Consider the following 17,239-nt stretch of genomic DNA (forward strand, 5'->3'; position numbering starts at 1 on the left):
TCCGTGTGTAGCTGATTTCTCTACCTGCCAGTGGTGTGATGCTAAAGAGCAGATGACCGAGCGAAGGAAAATAGGAGTGAGTGACGTCAAAGATACAAAGTGACTGGAGCACCTCAGTGAGGGTTAACGGAGGTGTTGGCATTTGAGCCAGGAGACAGCGGGCAGCGGGAAAGGTGAAGCGGCAATAGAGAGTGTGGGAAATCACTCAGCCCCCCAAGTCGCCCTGCATCTCCATACACAGTGGTTTTAGCCTGTCGCTCTGCCAGCAAACTGGACATCCGGGACACATCGTCAGCAACCCAGAGGAAGACGGCTCAATCGACACAGCACCATGTCTGCAAGTTCAGCAGCATACTCTGAATGAGTTTCTTCCGGACAAGTCTTCACACAGGTAACACTGTTTCAGACTTATTTAGTTGCAAGATTGCAACAAAAGTGCAAGTTTATATATTTAGCGTTTCAAGATGCAGGAGTAACCACTCGGGTCCAATATTGAGTGACTAAACACCTACATTGTGGATTTTGTACTATTTATGGGAACAGCACCTATGTTATGTAACAAGCCACATACAGTATTTACTCAGCCCAGCACTATTCTTGTTGTGTTTTTTGTCACATATATACAGTATATATATATACACATATACACACACACACACACACATATATATATATATATACACATACAGAACATATATATATATATACACACACACACATATATCCTCCAAAAGGTTTAGCACTCACGATACAATTCTCTTACCGGGGTGCTGCCGCAAACAAATCACAACCACCAGATAAAGCAGGCACTCTCTGGATTTGATCAAAGGATGTTTAATCCATAGACGTACTATGCATTAAACATCCTTTAATCAAATCCGGTGAGTGCCTGCTTTATCTGGTGGCTATATATATACACACACACACACACACATATATATATATATATATATATATACAGACACACATACACACACATATATATATACAGTACATATATATATATACATATACACATATATATATACATGCATACAGCATTATTGGCGCCAATGTATTTATGTTGGACACTCATGACTGTCAAAGGTTGTTTTGCCTTTTCCGTTGGTTTAACGTTATTTGATTGGTTTAACGCTATTAGATATGAAACACAAAAAAAAATGATTTTATGATTTAGACAGAGCACGCCATTTTAAAACAGGTTCCAATTTACTTCTATAATCAAATTTGCTTAATTCCCATGATATTGTGTGTTGAACAGATACCTAGGTAGGCATCTGGAGCACTACATGACAGGAAATAGTGCTGCCATCTAGTGCTCTTGCAAATCGATAACATTCTTGCAAAACTGCTGCCATATAGTGATCCAGGCATGTGCACGCTCCTGAGCGGATCAGGGACACTGCACGAGCTGTCAGTGTAACCTCTGTGCTTGATGCCTTCTAAAAGAGATGCACTGAGCTATCTCCTTCCTTCCACAGATCATGGAAAGTGCAGGTAAAGGGTCAGGTCACGCTCCTGCTGTTACAGCTTCCATGTCTGCAGCTATCTCTGAAAAGGAGGTGAGGAATTTCATGCAATCTCATTTTTAACCCTCTCTTCCCTGCTTATTTTCAAGCTGCTATATTTAGACTGGGACAGATTCAGATATTATTGTTGATCCATATCTATGCTGATTATGCAAATTGCCTGTATTATGATACTTCTGTAATCTGATCTGTAATGCTGAGTTGCTTTATACCACTGTTCTCAGGCCTCCCCAACAGGCCACGTTTTGAGCATTCCCCCGGATGAGAGTAGGTAAAATAACCATGGTTACTAATCAGCTGATTATTTCACCTGTGCCCCAGTTCAGATATCCTCAAGATGTGGTCTGTTAGGTAGGCCTGAGAACAGGTTTGAAACAAGAACGTTTATGTGATGAGACCAGACATGCTTCTCTACTGTATTTGTATTCTGAATTTTTTTTTTTTGCAAATTAATTTATATACACCCTTAGATATTACTTCCAAAAGTCATATGTCAGATGCCTATATGTCCACATTATTATCTCTTTAGGGCTATACATACGCATACAATAAAAATAAAGGGCCTGTCTCTTTGTGTGTATATATATATATATGTATATACTGCATATAATGTATTCATGCTGTCCCACAAATGTGTAGTGTATGAAATGTATCGTCTGGATGGGAGAGTGTAGTGAGTGTCTGTAGTATCTATCTGTAGCAAACAGTATCTCTAAATAATGGTCTGCAATTTGTAGGGTGCCTTTTAGTGTATGAGTAAATGCTTGCGTGTGTGTGCATGTGGTTTTTTATAAATGCCTCTGTGTGTGTGTGCGCATGTACATGTGGATATCTATGAATTCCTGCGTGTGCGTGTACATATTTATGTCTGTGGGTGTCTGTGTGTGTTTGTTAATGTGGATGTCTACATGTGTCTGTCTGTAGGTATGTATGTAGTCTATAACTGCCTCATTTAACAATAATTTAAAGTGAGACATGGAAAGTCCAGAAGAGGAACATATATTTCTGTGTATATGTGTGTTTGTGACTGTGTGCGTATGTCAGTATCTCTTTGTGTGCCTGTGTGTATGGGTCTGTCTGTGTTAGTGTCTATGTATGTTTGTATCTGTGTGTGTGTCTTTGCGTGTTAGTGTCTCTGTTTGTCTGTGTGTTAGTGTCTCTGTGTATGTCTGTGCGTTAGTGTCGGTGTGTGTTAGTGTCTCTGTGTATGTCTGTGTGTTAGTGTCTCTGTGTTAGTGTCTGTGTGTGTTAGTGTCTCTGTGTATCTATGTGTGTTAGTGTCTGTGTATGTCTGTGTGTTAGTAACTGCTTGTGTTAGTGTCTCTGTGTATGTCTGTGTGTTAGTGTCTGTGTGTGAGTGTCTGTGTGTATGTCTGTGTGTTAGTGTATGTGTGTTAGTGTCTGTGTGTTAGTGACTGTGTGTGTTAGTGTCTCTGTGTATGTCTGTGTGTTATTGTCTCTGTGTATGTCTGTATGCTAGTGTCTGTGTGTTAGTGACTCTGTGTATGTCTGTGTGTTAGTGTCTGTGTGTGTTAGTGTCTCTGTGTATGTCTGTGTGTTAGTGTCTCTGTGTGTTAGTCTCTGTGTATGTATGTGTGTTAGTGTCTGTGTGTGTTAGTGTCTCTGTGTATGTCTGAGTGTTAGTGTCTGTGTGTGTTAGTGTCTCTGTGTGTTAGCGTCTGTATATGTCTGTGTGTTAGTGTCTGTGTGTGTTAGTGTCTCTCTGTGTTAGTGTCTGTATATGTCTGTGTGTTAGTGTCTCTGTGTATGTCTGTCTGTTAGTGTCTGTGTGTTAGTGTCTCTGTGTTAGTATCTGTGTGTGTTAGTATCTCTGTGTATGTCTGTGTGTTAGTGTCTGTGTTTTAGTGATTGTGTGTGTTAGTGTCTCTGTGTATGTCTGTGTGTTAGTGTCTCTGTGTATGTCTGTGTGTTAGTGTCTGTGTGTGTTAGTGTCTCTGTGTATGTCTGTGTGTTAGTATCTGTGTGTGGGAGTGTCTCTGTGTGTGTTTCTGCAAAAATAGAAGCCCATAATCTGGCACTGCGCCCAAGTATGTTTATTTTTATTTTTTATAAATAATTAGTTTTTATTGTGCCTATAATGTACATATGCTTTTGTGTATATGAGTAGGTGGGCGGAGCCAACCCATGCTTGCTCTCTGTAGGAGCTGTCATCCAGTTTTGAGGGCTGCAGTATGGGATGACACCATGAGTGTGACAGCAGAGAGAAGGAAGGCATGCCAGGGTTGGGGCCTACCTACCATGTCACTGACACACTGCTCTTTTGGTATAGTGCAAGGAGCTGTAGCCCTGACTAACCTGTAAGTACCACGTTTATATATACTGAAAATTACTGGCTCTTCTGTGTATATTGTTACATCAGTGTGTCTGTATGTATGTAACTGTGTATGTGTTTATTGTTACATCAGTGTGTCTGTATGTGGGTAACTGTGTCTGTGTTTATTGTTACATCAGTGTGTCTGTATGTGGGTAACTGTGTCTGTGTTTATTGTTACATCACTGTGTCTATAAGTGTGTAACTGTGTCTGTGTCTATTGTTACATCAGTGTGTCTGTATGTGGGTAACTGTGTCTGTGTCTATTGTTACATCAGTGTGTCTGTATGTGGGTAACTGTGTATGTGTCTATTGTTACATCAGTGTGTCAGTATGTGGGTAACTGTGTCTATTGTTACATCAGTGTGTCTGTAAGTGTGTAACTGTGTCTGTGTCTATTGTTACATCAGTGTGTCTGTATGTGGGTAACTGTGTCTGTGTCTATTGTTACATCAGTGTGTCTGTATGTGTGTAACTGTGTCTGTGTCTATTGTTACATCAGTGTGTCTGTATGTGGATAACTGTGTCTGTGTCTATTGTTACATCAGTATGTCTGTATGTGGGTAATTGTGTCTGTGTCTATTGTTACATCAGTGTATCTGTAAGTGTGTAACTGTGTCTGTGTCTATTGTTACATCAGTGTGTCTGTATGTGGGTAACTGTTTCTGTGTCTATTGTTACATCAGTGTGTCTGTAAGTGTGTAACTATGTCTGTGTCTATTGTTACATCAGTGTGTCTGTATGTGTGTAACTGTGCCTGTGTCTATTGTTACATCAGTGTGTCTGTATGAGGGTAACTGTGTCTGTGTCTATTGTTACATCAGTGTGTCTGTAAGTGGGTAACTGTGTCTGTGTCTATTGTTACATCAGTGTGTCTGTATGTGGATAACTGTGTCTGTGTCTATTGTTACATCAGTGTGTCTGTATGTAAGTTACTGTGTCTGTGTCTATTGTTACATCAGTGTGTCTGTATGTGAGTAACAGTACTTTTTTCCTCGTATGTAACAGATGAAATATATGGTGATTTGAGGTGGAAAGTGAAACCAAGTAGCCTAATTATACACTTTTCTGTTTTCCTCCGAAAGTTGATTGTAGACTATCACACTTTGCAGGTGGATATTTGCAGTGTCAGCAGAATAAGAACATTGGGAATTGTTCCCTTATAAGTGTGACATCTTCTGTATTTATTTATCTCTGGACTCTATTCATACCGGACTTTACTAACAGTATCATGGCCTATCATTTAATGGTGGTAACTGCAATCATCTACAGGGGATATGAGCTTGATTATCAGGGCATTTAGCCAGCTTTAAGCTCATTATAACCTCAATAAGACCATAAAGGCCAGCTTTACAGAAACAGAATATTGTGTGACTTTAGGTTGCTAAGGTGTAAGGTTTATATAACTACCTATTAGTACATTTTGTATAATGTTATTTTTCTCCCTACATGTTTAGTCATATGTTCATTATAACCTGAATAAGACCATAGAGGTCAGCTTTACCGAAACTGAACATTGTGTTGCTAGGGTGTATGGTTCATTAACTACCTATTAGTACACTTTGTATAATGCTATTTTTCTCCCTATGGCCTAGATTTGGAGTTTGGCGGTAGATGGGTTGTTAACGCTACGCGGGCTTTTTTCTGGCCGCACCATAAAATTAACTCTGGTATCGAGAGTCCAAAAAAATGCTGCGTTAGGCTCCAAAAAAGGAGCGTAGAGCATTTTTACCGCAAATGCAACTCTCGATACCAGAGTTGCTTACGGACGCGGCCAGCCTCAAAAACGTGCTCGTGCACGATTCTCCCATAGGAAACAATGGGGCTGTTTGAGCTGAAAAAAAACCTAACACCTGCAAAAAAGCAGCGTTCAGCTCCTAACGCAGCCCCATTGTTTCCTATGGGGAAACACTTCCTACGTCTGCACCTAACACTCTAACATGTACCCCGAGTCTAAACACCCCTACCCTTACACTTATTAACCCCTAATCTTCCGCCCCCGCTATCGCTGACCCCTGCATTATATTATTAACCCCTAATCTTCCGCTCCGTAAACCGCCGCAACTTACATTATCCCTATGTACCCCTAATCTGCTGCCCCTAACACTGCCGACTCCTATATTTATTAACCCCTAACCTGCCCCCCACAACGTCACCGCCAGCTACTTACAATAATTAACCCCTAATCTGCCGACCGCAAAGCGCCGCCACCTACGTTATCCTTATGTACCCCTAATCTGCTGCCCCTAACACCGCCGACCCCTATATTATATTTATTAACCCCTAACCTGCCCCCCACAACGTCGCCGCCAGCTACTTACAATAATTAACCCCTAATCTGCCGACCGCAAAGCGCCGCCACCTACGTTATCCTTATGTACCCCTAATCTGCTGCCCCTAACACCGCCGACCCCTATATTATATTTATTAACCCCTAATCTGCCCCCCTCAACGTCGCCGACACCTGCCTACACTTATTAACCCCTAATCTGCCGAGCGGACCTGAGCGCTACTATAATAAAGTTATTAACCCCTAATCCGCCTCACTAACCCTATCATAAATAGTATTAACCCCTAATCTGCCCTCCCTAACATCGCCGACACCTAACTTCAATTATTAACCCCTAATCTGACGACCGGAGCTCACCGCTACTATAATAAATGCATTAACCCCTAAAGCTAAGTCTAACCCTAACACTAACACCCCCCTAACTTAAAGATAATTTACATCTAACGAAATTAATTAACTCTTATTAAATAAATTATTCCTATTTAAAGATAAATACTTACCTGTAAAATAAATCCTAATATAGCTACAATATAAATTATAATTACATTGTAGCTATTTTAGGATTTATATTTATTTTACAGGCAACTTTGTAATTATTTTAACCAGGTACAATAGCTATTAAATAGTTAAGAACTATTTAATAGTTACCTAGTTAAAATAATAATAAAATTACCTGTAAAATAAATCCTAACCTAAGTTATAATTAAACCTAACACTACCCTATCAATAAATTAATTAAATAAAATACCTACAATTACCTACAATAAAACCTAACACTACACTATCAATAAATAAATTAAATACAATTCCTACAAATAACTACAATTACATAAACTAACTAAAGTACAAAAAATAAAAAAGAACTAAGTTACAAAAAATAAAAAAATATTTACAAACATAAGAAAAATATTACAACAATTTTAAACTAATTACACCTACTCTAAGCCCCCTAATAAAATAACAAAGACCCCCAAAATAAAAAAATGCCCTACCCTATTCTAAATTAATAGAGTTAAAAGCTCTTTTACATTACCAGCCCTGAACAGGGCCCTTTGCGGGGCATGCCCCAAGAAAATCAGCTCTTTTGCCTGTAAAAAAAAACATACAATACCCCCCCCCAACATTACAACCCACCACCCACATACCCCTAATCTAACCTAAACCCCCCTTAAATAAACCTAACACTAAGATTTTAACTTTTTTTATTTTGGGGGTCTTTGTTATTTTATTAGGGGGCTTAGAGTAGGTGTAATTAGTTTAAAATTGTTGTAATATTTTTCTTATGTTTGTAAATATTTTTTTATTTTTTGTAACTTAGTTCTTTTTTATTTTTTGTACTTTAGTTAGTTTATGTAATTGTAGTTATTTGTAGGAATTGTATTTAATTTATTTATTGATAGTGTAGTGTTAGGTTTTATTGTAGGTAATTGTAGGTATTTTATTTAATTAATTTATTGATAGGGTAGTGTTAGGTTTAATTATAACTTAGGTTAGGATTTATTTTACAGGTAATTTTGTTATTATTTTAACTAGGTAACTATTAAATAGTTCTTAACTATTTAATAGCTATTGTACCTGGTTAAAATAATTACAAAGTTGCCTGTAAAATAAATATTAATCCTAAAATAGCTACAATATAATTATAATTTATATTGTAGCTATATTAGGATTTATTTTACAGGTAAGTATTTATCTTTAAATAGGAATAATTTATTTAATAAGAGTTAATTAATTTCGTTAGATGTAAATTATATTTAAGTTAGGGGGGTGTTAGTGTTAGGGTTAGACTTAGCTTTAGGGGTTAATCCATTTATTATAGTAGCGGTGAGCTCCGGTCGTCAGATTAGGGGTTAATAATTGAAGTTAGGTGTCGGCGATGTTAGGGAGGGCAGATTAGGGGTTAATACTATTTATGATAGGGTTAGTGAGGCGGATTAGGGGTTAATAACTTTATTATAGTAGCGCTCAGGTCCGCTCGGCAGATTAGGGGTTAATAAGTGTAGGCAGGTGTCGGCGACGTTGAGGGGGGCAGATTAGGGGTTAATAAATATAATATAGGGGTCGGCGGTGTTAGGAGCAGCAGATTAGGGGTACATAAGGATAACGTAGGTGGCGGCGCTTTGCGGTCGGCAGATTAGGGGTTAATTATTGTAAGTAGCTGGCGGCGACGTTGAGGGGGGCAGGTTAGGGGTTAATAAATATAATACAGGGGTCGGCGGTGTTAGGGGCAGCAGATTAGGGGTACATAAGTATAACGTAGGTGGCGGTCGGCAGATTAGGGGTTAAAAAAATTTAATCGAGTTGCGGCGATGTGGGGGGACCTCAGTTTAGGGGTACATAGGTAGTTTATGGGTGTTAGTGTACTTTAGGGTACAGTAGTTAAGAGCTTTATGAACCGGCGTTAGCCCAGAAAGCTCTTAACTCCTGCTTTTGTTCTGCGGCTGGAGTTTTGTCGTTAGAGCTCTAACGCTCACTTCAGAAACGAATCTAAATACCGGAGTTAGGAAGATCCCATTGAAAAGATAGGATACGCAATTGACGTAAGGGGATCTGCGGTATGGAAAAGTCGCGGCTGAAAAGTGAGCGTTAGACCCTATTTTGAGTGACTCCAAATACCGGCGGTAGCCTAAAACCAGCGTTAGGAGCCTCTAACGCTGGTTTTCACGGCTACCGCCAAACTCTAAATCTAGGCCTATATGTTTAATATGGCTGGTTTGTTTTAGTTGCAATGCACTAAGATTGAAATAACAGCAAAGGGGGTTCTTTATTTTCCTCTGGGTACTATGTACGATCATCATTATAGGTGTCAATTGTAGACAATGTATCTAGGTTTATCTTAGGGCTCATTTGTTGATTGCAGACAGGTATGTCTAGACAGCAGTAACACTGTCCTGGGTCCACTTACTCCATAATTGACATAAGAGGGTATTGTATAGAGTAGACATTTTAAGGCATAGGAGGGTATTGTACAGAGTAGACTCTCTAAGGCTGCAGATTTCTGAAAACCAACTGCAGTTTCTTCATAATTGCTACTCATTTCACTTTAATTAGGTGTGAAATTAATTACTTACAACCTGCCATAATTAGACTAGTGGCAGTAAGCCCATAATAGTAAAAATGGAAGTAGTGGCCATCAATGCAAGTGAGGAGTATTTTTCTCTTAAAACTCTACAAGAAAGAGATAATAGCGCATATGAATTGGAGGAGGTATTTTGTACGGACAGGTCTAAATTTACTTTAGGCAAATTATTTGAAGAGATGGAATTTTTGTTACTGAAGGAAAGTAAATTGAGATGGGATATAATGACCCTTAATAAATATCAAGAATTGAAAATCATACCTAGGGGCCTAAGGGTAAACAAATTTCCAACTTTTCAAACTGATGACCGCAAATTTATTAATGAATGGAATATGATCTTGTCAGATTGCTCTCTACGTCTAATGGTCCTTTTAGTTGATTAAAAGACTAAAGCCCTTAATGTAATCACTGTACAGATTGAGACAATACAGGTAGAATTAAATCACAGAAGAGAGGCTTTGGAGTATCCAAAGTATGATAGCATTTTGCAAAAAACTTTAATGGAATCTAAGGTATTGCTGATCACAACAAAGCATAATAAGTATCTTAGAGATCAATCTGACTATGACTCAAATAGGGTGTATGTCTGGAACAGGAAAGACAGATTTGAAGGCCGCAGAGCATACAATAGGTCACGTGGCAGAGGAAGAGGTAGAGCTCCCTTTAATAATAAGAATAATCAGGTGGTAGATAATAAGATGCAGAAGGAAGGTGCAGTTGGGTACCCCAAGGAGAAAAAGGTCCAGTTTTCAGAAAGTGAAGCTGAGTCCTATGACGAAAGCTCAGCGTCGGGTGGGGAAGAGAATAATGATTCATCCAATTTTCCAGCACCAGTTATATCTGATCAACTGGTAGTGAGAGCAAAGGTTCCCAGCACAACTATGCCATCTATTTTGAAAAAGCAACAACAAGGGGGGTCCAAATATACACCAGATGATACAATTTTTGCAGGACCACCCAATGATAGTAGGGTGGTGAATGTAGGCCAAAGTGACAAACAAGATCTTGAACAGGTTTTTTCCCTTCCCCCAAAGAAACCAGAGGGTGGGGGGAGAGGAAAAGGGGGACAGTCAGGCCAGTCAAGCCACATCCGTCAATCCACCAGACGGGACAGACAAGGGAGCAAGTATCAGTGAATGATATCAATGTAATCAATTTGTCCGATTATATTTTGTCTGACATGGAAATAAAAGTGTTGAGTTTGGGACTGGGCTTTGTTCCGTCACAAAAATTTAATCTGTTCAACACCTTAATAGATGTTAATAAATTAATTAGAGGACTAACAGTACGAAAATTCTACTCAAGTAGGGCCAATGAGGACATTAATTTGACCCCTTTGAAGTAGGACAGACACCTAACTACCGATAAACTTCCCTTCATGGAGGAATGTGATATTTTGAATTTAGAAACTTTGTTGCATGAAGGAGCGATAGATGATGTTGTAACGGAGGTCCAGACGCCAAAATTCAAAACATCATCTAGGTTTTATCCGATGCAATATAGGGGGGACATATTGGAAACCTTCCAAAAGAAAGTCGAAAGGGACTTGACACTATTACACCGGGCCACACCTAATAACCAGTATAATTTGAACTTTAAGGAGAGAGAAGCTCTGAGGAAACTTCAAACTAATGATAATCTGGTTATTAGAAACGCAGACAAAGGTGGCTCGGTGGTGGTAATGTAAAGAAACCAATTTATCACAGAAGCTGAAAGACAGCTACATGATAACAGATTCTATCAAGTGTAAGGAGGGGACCCTACAAACAGATACAGGAGAGAATTGGCGCAGATCATTGACGATGGCAGGGAACTAGGTATTTTGGATGGGTCTACCTGTGACTTCCTCTTGGTGGACAATCCAGTAACACCTATCTTCAATCACCTACCCAAGGTGCACAAATCCCTGGAGGGAGTCACGGGTAGACCCATCGTGAGTGGGATAGGTTCTCTCCTTGAAAGGACCTCACAGTGGCTTGATGGAATATTGCAACCCATTGTGGGGAGACTAACTAGCTTTTTACAGGACACGACACACGTTTTGAGGCTGATGGAAAACATGGCATGGGAGGAAACTGACATGTGGCTCACCATTGATGTTAGAGCACTGTACACCTCCATACCGCATGAGAAGGGTTTGGAGGCAGTTGAATTCTTTTTGAGGCGTAATACAGGTTTTTCTGAGGACTCAGTGGAGTATATACTCAGAATAACGCGCTATCTTTTGACACACAATTATTTCTCCTTTGAGGGGGTTTTCTATCTCCAGCGATGCGGGACAGCAATGGGCGCCAAATTTGCGCCCTCTTTCGCCAACCTCTATATGGGGTGGTGGGAGCTGTCCCGTATCTATGGAGATGGGAACCCCTACAGGGGAAATATACAATTCTATCGGCGCTATATTGATGATCTGCTCCTGGTGTGGAGGGGAACAGTGGAAAATGCGAAGACTTTTGTGGAATGGTTAAACAACAACGACTTTGGGTTGGAGTTCACTTTTGAACTAAATAAATATCAGATCAATTTTTTGGATCTCACTCTGAAGGGGATTCCCAAGGTCGGGGTTGAAACCGAAGTCTACAGAAAGCCTATAACAGGCAACACACTACTCCACGCCAGGAGCAGTCATCCTAAACAGGTGTTTAGATCGGTCGCAAAGGGCCAATTCACCAGACTAAAACGCAATTGTAGTAGTCCAGAACAGTATGAAAAACATGCAGATCGATTATCAGAACGATTAAAGACGAGAGGATATAAGCAATATGAAATACAGAAAGTAAGGCAGGAGGTCAACACCACTGGCAGAACTAAACTGCTGGAAAAATCTGAAACTAAATCTGCAAAAAGTGGAGATATGTACTTTGTAACGGACTATAGCACTCAATACAATAAAATATGCCAGATAATAAGCAAACATTTCAAAATGCTAGCAGCAGATAATGCGTTGACTGGTGTGGTAGAGCATGGTTGCAAATATTCTTTTAGAAAAGGAATAACCATGGGTAACCTATTGGCTCCCACCCAACTAAAGAACTTCAGAAGGGAAGAATCTAGTTCCTGGCTTAGGTTTAAGGGGGTGTATAGGTGCAGCAACGTAACATGCAAGGCATGCGAGCACCTTTTGATAGGAGAAGGATTCAGGAGTAGTGCTACAAATGAAACTTACAATCATAAAAAATGTATGAATTGTAGAAACACTTTTTCAATATACCTAGCAAGCTGTGTGGAATGTAACCTACAGTACGTAGGTATGACAACGAGAGAGACACAGGTGCGCATCAGAGAGCATCTCTTGGATATCAAGGCGGGCACCCTGACCACCCCTCTTGTCCATCATTTCAAGTTGTTCCATAATAAAGAAAGTGTTAACTTTAAATGGACTATAATTGAAACTGTGGATGCAGGGCCAAGGGCGGGGGGGGGGGGGGACAGGGAGTCCGCACTTGCCAAAAAAGAGGTGTTCTGGATATTCAAATTGGGGACCAGGTACCCCAAAGGATTGAATTCCTCTTATGACCTAATTAACCACTGGACATAAATAAAGTAATTTCCCAGCCACCAGATAACTTTATATCACATACATTACTGTCTTAATACAGTTAGAAACCTAAAGAGGTAATTATAATACTATATCTTTTAAAGCATTATATCATCCCACATACTAACTCTGACTCTATTGGGGTATAGGGTAAAAAATAATTGAGGTCAATTTAGCCTTCATGGCTTTATTTCATTCCTAGTATGATTCAAGGTATTCAATGCTACAGTAGTATGATATTATCTGAGTTAACGGCAGACACAAATAAATAGATACTAAAATTGATAAGGGGGTTTCTTTATAGGTTATGCAGGGCAACAGGGATAAGTCTATGAGTGGGAGGTAACCATAGCCTATTTTGTCTTTTTAGGCATTAAGTACAAAGCAGCAACAGCTACAATTACTATGTTTAGTTATTTAAGTAAATATTACTACCACTCACATTATGACTTTTCCAAATTAGACACATACTTCGATATCATTATTTCTATATAAGTAAGGGTTATATGCAACACAGGTTATATTCACAGTAATATGATTTACATGTATTGAACAGAGTCACTGGAAAGGAATGAGTTAACCTTGTTACTGTCGTTCAGCCAATGAAATGTTTTTACACCTTTTTTAAGCTCTGCAGTAATGAAGGTTTTTCATGAGCTATGACTACGGCATACAGCCGAAACGCGTAAGCTTGTTGATGTTATCTGAAGGGCAGCATTCCTGTATACCTGTTTTTTAAGGATTAAAGCTGAAAGATTTGATTTCAACACTGCGACTCCAGAACTAAATTATTTGGCTGGATTTGAGCCGAACCCCTGGAGCCAGCAGTCTAACATTTACCCAGTGACAAGCTAATGGTTACTTACGAGGTGGATGAGTGAGGACCGTTGTTCGGAACCGAAGCATCGGGGACTCCTTACCCCCCGCAAGTCGGCATCTTCCGGTGACGTCAGACCTGTGAGCCAGGTGAGTCACGATGGCGGCGACTGATGGGACAGCTTGTTGAGCGTGGAAACTCCAAGTGTGGTATATGGACCGGCGTGCGCCCTAAGTGAATATACTCACGGCTCTCCAAGTGCAGGTACCATCCCGGTTTCAAGCCGTGAAGAGGGGGGTAAGTACCTATTGAATTCCTTTGTATCCTCATCCACAAGCTGACATAAGTCAGAATTAATCCACACTGGTAAAACCACGGAGGGGTTTGTTCTTTTTCCCAGCTGTGGGGAATGAACTTTTGTATATGTGAGTAACTGTGTCTGTGTCTATTGTTACATCAGTGTGTCTGTATGTGGGTAACTGTGTCTGTGTCTATTGTTACATCATTGTGTCTGTATGTGGGTAACTGTTTCTGTGTTTTCTGTTACATGAGTGTGTCTGTATGTGGATAACTATGTCTGTGTTTATTGTTACATCAGTGTGTCTGTATGTGGGTAACTGTGTCTGTGTCTACTGTTTAATCAGTGTGTCTGTATGTGGGTAACTGTGTCTGTGTCTACTGTTTAATCAGTGTGTCTGTATGTGGGTAACTGTGTCTACTGTTTAATCAGTGTGTCTGTATGTGGTTAACTGTGTCTGTGTTTATTGTTACATCAGTGTGTCTGTATGTGTGTAACTGTGTCTGTGTCTATTGTTACATCAGTGTGTCTGTATGTGTGTAACTGTGTCTGTGTCTATTGTTACATCAGTGTGTCTGTATGTGGGTAACTGTTTCTGTGTTTAAGTCTGTCCGAGTTTTTTGTGCGCATTTCTGTGTATGTGTGTTTTATTACATTTTTAAGTTGGACAGCAAACAAAGTGTGTACACCTTTTAGACACTTGGCCAAAAGTTGCAGATGGAAGGGAGGGAGGGCGGCCTTGATCAATGATCCAGTAAGGGGCCCTAGGGGAGAGGAAGTAAGTGCTGTCCCGCTATAAGACCTCCAGATGTTAACGCCTGAGGCTTTCGCTTGAGTGATAACCTTTTACTATCAACTTGTAATATGAGCTCAAGAATAAGGCGGCTATTATTTAACTTTAGTGATGTTAGCACTCAACAGCGTTAATATTTTTGTGCTCCACTTGTAGTCTACGCCATAGTGTGATAATATGTATACATTACATGAATATATATTGAGATAATAAGTGCACATGTTGCATAATAATAAAATATATTGATGTGAAGCATATTTTTTGCAAAGATACCCAATAACACCAATGCAAATGCATCCTTTTTCTGTTAAAATTCCCAATGATATCAATGAAAGAAGGATTTATAGAAGGAAGATATATAAAGTTATATATGTTGTTGGGAAAAAAATAAAGCTATACAATTAGATAGATAGATACATTAATAGATTAGATAAGATAGATGATAGATAGATAGATAGATAGATAGATGGAGAGAGAGAGAGAACTATAGAGAGAGGAAGGCTTATGTAGACATGAGGATATTATGAAGATTATGTAGTGAAATAGCATTAGTTACTTGGAGGTGTTTTGTGAAGTAATAGGAAGAGTTATTAAAGAGTCAATATGGAGCATGAGTGTAAGCTATGAGAAAGGGTTATAGGGAGAATTAGGAAGGATTATAAAAAAAGTTACATGCACCAATAAGAGTATTCATTGTTAGAGGTTATTTGGAGTTTCAGGAGGCGTTATAGGAAGGATCTTGAGTATTAGTATTATAGCAATAGGATTTATATGACATGTTTACAGTAAACTAAAATAGATGTTATTAAGAGCAACCATTTTTGGCAATAAGTGGAATAACAAAAAAATAGAAGTTGTAAGGAACACATAAATGAAAAATATGGAGTTATATGAAATGATATGGCCAGCACACACGATATTGGTCAGTTCTCCTCCTTTTTTCTATATAAAATACCTTTCTACATTAACTTTGTTGCTGTTAAATTTAAGTGCAGAATACTGTACTATCCTACAGGAAATATAAGGGTCACATCATGAATATGCAAATATAACTGACAAATCATCACATAAAGAACTCTATCTAATCAATAATTAAGTTAATGTAGTAATTTTGTACTTCAATATAGCGGTTTCTTGACCTTCTATTAACAAATAAATGATGGTCCCCTGTATTTCATACATTTCATGATTGACATAAAACACTATCCTCTGACAGGAAAAGGAGACGCAGAGAAGGAGAAAAATGATTCACAGAACGCCATGTGAGGTAGGCAGTGATGGAAAGAGGGCAACATGGATGGCAAAGGGAAATGAAATTAGAGCTGAGTAGTAAACCAACAGCCAATGCAGAGCATAGAGAACACACAAAGAAGCCTAGAGATCCAGTGCTCTTACCTGGCCAAACACTGAGCTGAGGATGGGATGAAGCTCCACAAACAGAGGTTCTGTTTCAGGGTCACTATCGCTGCTTTTGTTGGGAGGAAGGTCACTGGCTTTGGGGTGTACCATGGAGGCTCCATCTGAACTCTTCACAGAATCTTTTCTTTTTACCCTCTGCTCTGTTCGAGATTCTGATTGCTCTTTTGGACTTGGAGGTAGCTGTCTAGGGCTGGGAGTATGCTCTCTGGGGCTGGGTGAATGCTGTCTGGAGATGGGGGAATGCTGCCTTGTACTGGGCGGGTGGTCTCTGGGACTGGGTGGGTGTTCTTTTTGGCTGGGATGATTATGTCTGGGACTAGGATATTGCTGTCTAGGGCTAAGTGGTCTCTGTCTGTGGCTGTAGGGAACCATTTGTTGATAATGGGCAGGGGAATACTCTGTTTGACTGACAGAATGCTGGTTAGAGGGAGTATGTGAATGGTGGCTATGATGACTGGGATGATGCTGTATGTGGTTTGGATGATCAGAAGAGGGACTGTGTGGCTTGTGGTTATTGAGGGGATACTGTGAGTAACTAGGGGGGTACCTATGGTAATTGTCTGGGATCTGGTAATACTGTGGGTGACTGGTCTGTCTGGGTCTTCTCTCTCCCTCTTCTTGGTGACACCTTCCTGGCATTGTAGGGCTGTCTGCAGTACGTGGCGACAGTTGCCTCCTGTTGTCCCCCAGTCCCCCTTCCCTGGGCTGACACAGAGGCCTCCTGAAGCTGGGATCAGCCTCAGAATGCAATTGCTGCCTATGGTGAGGTCTCCGTGTGTCCCCTGCATGCAGCAAGTAGCTACTGCTGTATTCATTCATGTCTCTGTGATGAAGATGCTCTCAGCCTTGCTCAGCAGCCGGGGATGGGAGCTGGAGGCATCTTATGCTGGCTGCGTTCTTTCAGCACCACACAGCTTGTGACAGCTCCAGCTCTCAACTTGAATGGGAGGGGAGGGAGGAGGGAGCAGAGTGGAGAAAGGGGGAGAAAGGAGGGAGAGACCAGAGAAAGGAGAGAGAACAAAGAAAGGAGAGAGAAAGCAAAGAAACAAGTGGAGAGATATATATAGAGGAATTAGCAGCCTTGTGCAGAGGTGCAATACAATCCTTGTCTGGAAACCAAATGGTCAAATTCTCATTTCACCTA

General features: G+C 40.0%; 1 protein-coding gene across 1 annotated transcript in view; it reads right to left on the minus strand.

Moving 5' to 3' along the window:
* The window catches only part of CABP1 (calcium binding protein 1), a 127,255-nt gene extending 110,341 nt beyond the window's left edge, over positions 1-16,914 (minus strand). Inside the window, exons 1-2 of the mRNA XM_053702043.1 lie at positions 16,493-16,914; positions 16,072-16,411 (exon numbers count right to left, since the gene is read on the minus strand). Of these exons, the coding sequence (XP_053558018.1) occupies positions 16,072-16,411; positions 16,493-16,914 (762 nt within the window). The remainder of the gene's footprint in view (positions 1-16,071; positions 16,412-16,492) is intronic.
* Positions 16,915-17,239: the final 325 nt, after the last annotated feature.

The sequence above is a fragment of the Bombina bombina genome, chromosome 2 (assembly GCF_027579735.1).
Source record: "Bombina bombina isolate aBomBom1 chromosome 2, aBomBom1.pri, whole genome shotgun sequence".
NCBI lineage: Eukaryota > Metazoa > Chordata > Amphibia > Anura > Bombinatoridae > Bombina > Bombina bombina.